The sequence below is a fragment of the Nematolebias whitei genome, chromosome 1 (genome assembly GCF_014905685.2).
Source record: "Nematolebias whitei isolate Nwh7 chromosome 1, NemWhi1, whole genome shotgun sequence".
In the NCBI taxonomy this organism is placed as follows: domain Eukaryota; kingdom Metazoa; phylum Chordata; class Actinopteri; order Cyprinodontiformes; family Rivulidae; genus Nematolebias; species Nematolebias whitei.
In genome coordinates this window covers 8,445,684-8,452,075 of record NC_056498.1, presented here as the reverse complement: position 1 = coordinate 8,452,075, position 6,392 = coordinate 8,445,684, and the positions used below count along the sequence as shown (strand labels likewise).

The following is a 6,392-nucleotide window of genomic DNA, read 5'->3' as shown; positions in this document are numbered from 1 at the left end:
TTGAATTTATAAGTTTACTAGCAATTATGTATACCAAAAATTTGACAAGTACAGCAACTTAGTCAGGTGAAAAACTAGAAAAATACAAAATATACTGTAACATATTGAAGCAAAAATTCAATTCATTTTATTTATATAGCAACAAGTCACAACAGAAGTCATCTCAGGGCACTGAACAGAAACATTCATAGATAAAAATAATAATTTAACATTATTTATCTGAGGAGCAGACTGTTTTAATTTAACTCCATCACGGAACTTTCATCTTGAGCAAACATGAAGGCGACAGTGGAAAGAAAAACTCCCTCATGAAGAAGAAACCTTTTGCAGAACCAGGCTCAGCAGCCATCTGCTTCAAAAGGATGGGTTTGGTAGGAACAGATACAAAATGGCAGGTCAAGAATCACATGTTAAGACAGAAATAATATCAACTATTAAATTTTAACAATTCATTTAAAGAAATGGTCAATTTGTCCTCCAGTAGCCCAAGCAGTGGTTGAGCCGGAGCCGGTTTAGGACTTTAGTGAGTCCTAAACCGAAATCAGTGACCTGACTCTGAACCTGAATCACTGGAAACGGTGGAATTCGATGAATCGTACAAACACGCTGTCATCCGTTTTACACAGATAACAAACATTTAACATTTAGGTTAACTTATATTTGATTCACATATTTTATATTTTTGTTCTATTTGATTGGTTTCTTTATTTGGACATAGTTTTTGTGCACGGAACAGTTAAGAATCATCTCTGAACAGACTGTTCAACTCTTCGAACACCATCTGTGACACATCTGACTGTTCAGTAAAACACGTGTGTGTGTGTGTGCGTGTAAGCACACCATGTTTAACAGAAAGGGCTACAATCTTTACATTAGAGGAATAGAAACTGAGATGTCCCACAGCTTTATAAAAAAAACAATTTAAGCTAAAACCCAGACAGCACCAGTAAACAAGCAGCTGATATCATTTGTTTAATATTTATAAACAGATTGACATTTTAAAAGGAACATCAAAATAAGAAAATGATGAAAAGTCACTGAGGTGTCACAAAAGTCTTTGTTTTGACAAAGTGCTTTGAAGTAACAGCAGATGATCACCTGGCACTTGGATCTAGAGCCAGTCTTTTTATTAATAATGGCTCCAGAGTTCCAGTTCGTGTACTGGAAACATGGCAGTGACAGTAATCATCACCACCCTGAGGGGGCAGAGCTGTGGATCTGCAGGAGCTGGTACAACCAGCTGAAGCTGTGTGCTCGTGGTCACTGCTGCCCAGCCAGATCCAGTTTGTACGGGCTGAAGGCATCTGCAGGAAGTTCTTTTGGTACAAAGCAGGCCACCGACCTCTGACCTAGTCCTCATCCTTTCCTCCGGTTTTACTCAGCTGGAATCAAGACGCAAAAGGAAATCATGTGTGTTCAAACTTTATGAGACTAAAGAAATGACAAATAAGATCTTTGTTGTACTTACATGCTGCAGACGGGTCATGTAGCAGTTACCAAGGTGAAGGGAAAGAACAAGTCAATAAAAACAGCCACAGCAGAGAATCTAGTGCACCAACTTGTGAAGAACGGCAGGAATGCACCTACCTTGATCACATCGATCCAGTTCCACCCTCTGGGCAACTCCCCCTTATTGTCTGAAAGCATGAAGCACCCAGTTAGACACCGACAGCACAGAACACACTTTATGGTCATAAATAAAATGAGAAAAACTTAAAAAAGGTGGAAGAGGATGACTGTGTGCTCGTGTGTGTTGGTAGAACATCTCATGAACCACCAGAGTCACTTCAGTTCAAGATGGCCACCGCAGCTAATCAATGTTAGCTGACACAAATGGTACATGGACTGTACTTATGGAGCTCCTTTCCATCTTATCAAGTCACTCAAAGCTCTTTACAACAATCTGTGCCTCATTTATCCATTCATACAGCTCTATAATAGATCTGTACAAAGACTAATCAGAGCTTTAGATCACATTCATACACTGAAGGGACACACATCAGAGGCAGTGTCAGTGGCAGTGTTCAGTGTCTTGCCCAGGGACACTTCAACATGTGACTGCTGGTGGAATCTAACTCCCATCTTTCCCACTGGAGGACGACTGCTCTAACCACTCAGCCACAGCTGTCCATAAAACTCCTATAACACAGTCAAGTTTCCAGATAACACTGACGGGCTTGGGACGGGCACCAGACACTAGTGCCCCCTAGTGGCCGGTTTATTCAGGACATTTCTGCAGTGACTTTTATTAAGTATTTGCAGTTTTGACTGTTTGAAATCTTTAGTTTTGTCGGCCATGATGTTCTCATTGCAGCACGGTGGCGCAGTTGGTAGAACTGCTGCCTCTCAGCAACCAGGTTGCCCCGGTTCAAATCCCAGTCCGGGGCCTTTCTGGGTGGAGTTTGCATGTTCTCTCTGTGCATGCGTGGGTTTTCTTCAGGTACTCCAGTTTCCTCCCACAGACCAAAAACATGCACATTAGACTCTAAATTGTCCCTAGGTGAGAGAGAGAGTGAATGGTTGTTCGTTTGTCTCTATGCGTCTCTGTGATGGACTGGAGACATGTCCAGGGTGTCCCCCACCTCTCACACAGTGATGGCTGGATATGGACTCCAGGGACACCAGTAACACCAGTGACCCCCATGACCCGAAAAGGAAGAAGTTGGTAAAGATGATGGATGGACTCATTGAAAATGAATGGAGCTCTCTTCACATTCTTCAGAGCCTTTGAGCTGTTTACAATTTTCTGCTGCTGCTCATTTCAGCTGTTCTGTTTCAAAATTTGTTTTTTAGCTTGTTTGTGCTCATTCTAAATTTATTCGGCTCTTTTCTCCTCGTTTCAAAACATCTGAGCTATTTTTTGCGCTTCTTTCTACTAATTTCAGCATTTTTCTGCATTTCAGCTCCTTCTGAACCATTTTCTGCTAATTGTAGCTTTGGCTCACTTTTTAGTCAATTTCAACTTTTATGTATTTTGCTTATTTCAGCAAACATGTGCTCTTTCTGCTAATATTAATATTTTCTGCTTTTTTAGCTACTTTTGCTCAGTTTTATTTATTTTCCAGCTAATTTCAGCTTTTTGGGCTCTTTTTAACCCCTTTCTGCTTATTTTAGCCTTTTTTGAAAAAGGTTCTGTACATTTTAATTACTTTTGCTCCGTTCAGCTTCTTTGTGGATGTAGAAACCATCTCAACATTGAGATCTGCTTTTCTTCTGTACATTTTTCAGCATGTAACTTGTTCAGCAGTGTTTGTTATGTTTCAACAATTCATGTATCAAAACGTTCAGCTCATGCAGGACATTCCTGCTCTGACTTTTGGTATTTGTGCAGTTTTTACTTTTTTAAATATTTAGCGTTGTCAGCCATGTTTTCCTCATTGAAAATGAATGGAGCGCTCCACGTCCTTCAAACCCTTTGAGCTGTTTAAAACCTTCTACTGCTCATTTCAGCTGTTGTTCTGCTTTTGGTTTCCTGCTTTCAGCAAATGTCAGCTGTTCAGATTCAACTCACATTAATAATTTAAAGATGAAACATTTTCAGCTGGTTTCAGCTTCTTTAGCTGCTTTCAGCAAAAATCATTCAGCTACAAGCCTTCACACTGCGTTCTCACAGGAAATGCAGATTATTATGTGTTTTCAGTTATTTTCTTTAACCGTTTTTTGCTCCTTTCAGCTTCTTCTTTCTACTTTTCAGGTATTTATGTAATTCCTGTAAGCTCAGCAGCTTTCAGCAAAATCTTTAAGCAATAACAGAGCGCTGGTTGCTGCGGTGTGATTTACCATCAGGTGTCAGATTCAGTACCACCTTCTTTCTTCAGCTCTTACATTTGAGGTAAAGTTTAGGAAGCAAATAGAAATAAATCCAAACCTTTCTAAAGCAGGCTTGATGTACAACATTAAAAACCTTTCATTGGTAGTATTTGCAGCACCACAATGGTTATTTTCTCCACAAAAACAAAAATCTAAAGTAAAACATTTAAAACTAACTGAATTGGTGCAGAGTAGCTGAATTAGTCTGATAATCAGAATATTAGTGTTTTATCACACAGAACACGTCAGAATGAGGAGGTCGTGTTCTACCTGTTCTGTTGATCATCCTCCTCTTCTGGGATTTGGTCAGTTGCTCCTTTTTCTCTCTTTTTGTTGCTGTTGAGGACAGAGCGGTCGTCTCACTGCAGGTCGTCAGCGTCTGCTGCAGAGAAACACTTCAGGTGTTCACTGACTGTGTATTTCATTAGGACTCTGCAGAAAATACTGACGTTTCTTTCATTACAATACAACAAAACAGGAAAAATGTCAATAACTATTTTGTAGTACATCCCAAAAACTTGTTTAAAAGTTGGGAAAATGACAAAAGTTTAAAAGTTTAAAACCCAACTTTTAAACCAGAATAAAAATAGAGTTAAATTGCGGTTGCTGCTTATTTCCTCAACTTTCCACAGAAAAGCAAAGAAGCTGCGGTGGGAAGAGGTGTGAACGTCACTGACCACAGTGGTCATCACAGGCCTGTGGTTCTCCATGAGCTCCTCCTGGTTCTCCTTGGCCCACTCAAACAGAGTATACATCATTGCAGTGCCCAGGTTAGCCTCCACCTGCTCCTCCAGCTTGGACAGGATCAGCTGCTTGGTCTCTGCAGAGCTGTTACCAAACCATTAGAGCGAGAAAAAAACAAGACAGAGATCCAGTCAGAACCAAAGATATGAACAGTTCCAGCTGAAACATTAACACATCAAAGATGGAGAGAACAGGTTTACAGTGCAATGTAAAGTAGCCTGAGGTGACTGTTCTAAAAGATGATCCTACAAAAATTAAAACGTTAAATTAATTCTGATTCAGGTCTCCAGTCATTTCCTTGATGTGAAATTATTTGTGGAATTAATCCACAAAAAGAGTTCATTAACTCAGCAGATTTACGTAGATTCTGTCCATGGAAGAACGTTTAAAGAACATATTCACTGCTGGTGGGAATGTTAATATGCAGTTGAATTTTATTTTATTTTTTCTGGTGGCTCAGTGGGTAGAGCTGTTGCCTCTCAGCAAGAAGGTTGCCAGATCAAATCCCAATCGGAGGTCCTTTCTGGGTGGAGTTTGCATGTTCTCTCCGTGCATACGTGGGTTTTCTCCAGGTACTCCAGTTTCCTCCCACAGACCAAGAACATGCATGTTGGGCTGAGTGGTAACTCTAAATTGTCCCTAGGTGAGAGACAGTGGATGGTTGTCTCGTTTGTCTCCATGTGTCCCTGTGATGGACTGAAGACTTGTCCAGGGTGTCCCCTGCCTCTTTAACAGTGACTGCTGGAAATGGGTACCAGTGACCCCCGTGACCCAAAAAAGAAGAAAATATGATAAATATATTGGATGGACTTTTAATATTTAGGTTTTTTAATGTTAATTTCATTAATAAGAAGAGCTTCATTGATGTGATTTAGTCATGTTGGAATTGGCACTTTAAACCTACATTTTATCTTTTAATCTGGAAGTCATTATCAACATTTTATTTTGTGGTATAGTGTAAATGACAATGTTAAATGCTAAAATGATATTACTTAAAATAAAATTGTTGATTTAATATTTTAATGAAAATTAGTTGCTTGAATAAATGATATAAAAACAGTTGTTAGTGGGAACACTACGGCACTTTTCATTATGCACCTTTCTCTGAGCGGACATGGGAAGAAATACTCAAAACACTGGAACTATATTGCTCATAGAAATAACTTCACGGTTTCAAATGTCATTTAAAAAAAGCTTCTTGCACAATGAAGTTCCAAAGGCAGACTATGAATCTACAAAGTTTTGGTGTTGTGTCTTCCATCTGCATCTCTGGTGTGACAGTAAAACACTTAAGAACTCTAAACATCTCACCACTGCTTCAACTCACATCTTGTTGTTAAAGAAGGCGTCCAGGGAGATCTGTGGAGCTGACTCAGGATACGTGTCCGGCCATGTGACGTCCAGGATGAATGCTTTGGTGTTTTCAAGGTCTCCAACCTGTTTAAAGACAAAGGTGATGTAAAACGACAGGTGAAAAGACAGAGTGAGTTCACAACCATATGGCTGAGTCCTTATGCTGTGGGCCCAGTGAGTTGTAGTGGTTTGAACAGTGCAGGGAATCATACCCACCCTAAACTGGAAGGAAACTGGACTGACTTCTTTAAAACATTCATCCCCCTCATAGATGGAGCGAAGAGCTTCCAGCTCCATCTGGGACAACAAAAGGAGGACTGTGTCAGCAAGTCATTTGTAAAAAAAATAAAATAATATATATATATAATATATAATTATATACATATATATATATATATATAATATATAATTATATATATATATACATATATATATATAATTATATATTATATATTATATATATATATATAATATATAATATATAA

General features: G+C 39.1%; 1 protein-coding gene across 2 annotated transcripts in view; it reads right to left on the bottom strand.

The window, feature by feature from the left end:
• Positions 1-1,047: 1,047 nt before the first annotated feature.
• The window catches only part of rwdd (RWD domain containing 4), a 6,772-nt gene continuing 1,427 nt past the window's right edge, over positions 1,048-6,392 (bottom strand). Inside the window, exons 2-8 of one of the 2 annotated variants that reach the window (XM_037682178.1) lie at positions 6,124-6,204; positions 5,882-5,991; positions 4,488-4,638; positions 4,081-4,192; positions 1,588-1,637; positions 1,469-1,471; positions 1,048-1,382 (exon numbers count right to left, since the gene is read on the bottom strand). In XM_037682178.1, the coding sequence (XP_037538106.1) occupies positions 1,350-1,382; positions 1,469-1,471; positions 1,588-1,637; positions 4,081-4,192; positions 4,488-4,638; positions 5,882-5,991; positions 6,124-6,204 (540 nt within the window). In that variant the 3' untranslated portion in view covers positions 1,048-1,349. The remainder of the gene's footprint in view (positions 1,383-1,468; positions 1,472-1,587; positions 1,638-4,080; positions 4,193-4,487; positions 4,639-5,881; positions 5,992-6,123; positions 6,205-6,392) is intronic. The other variant, XM_037682186.1, reaches the window with a different exon arrangement.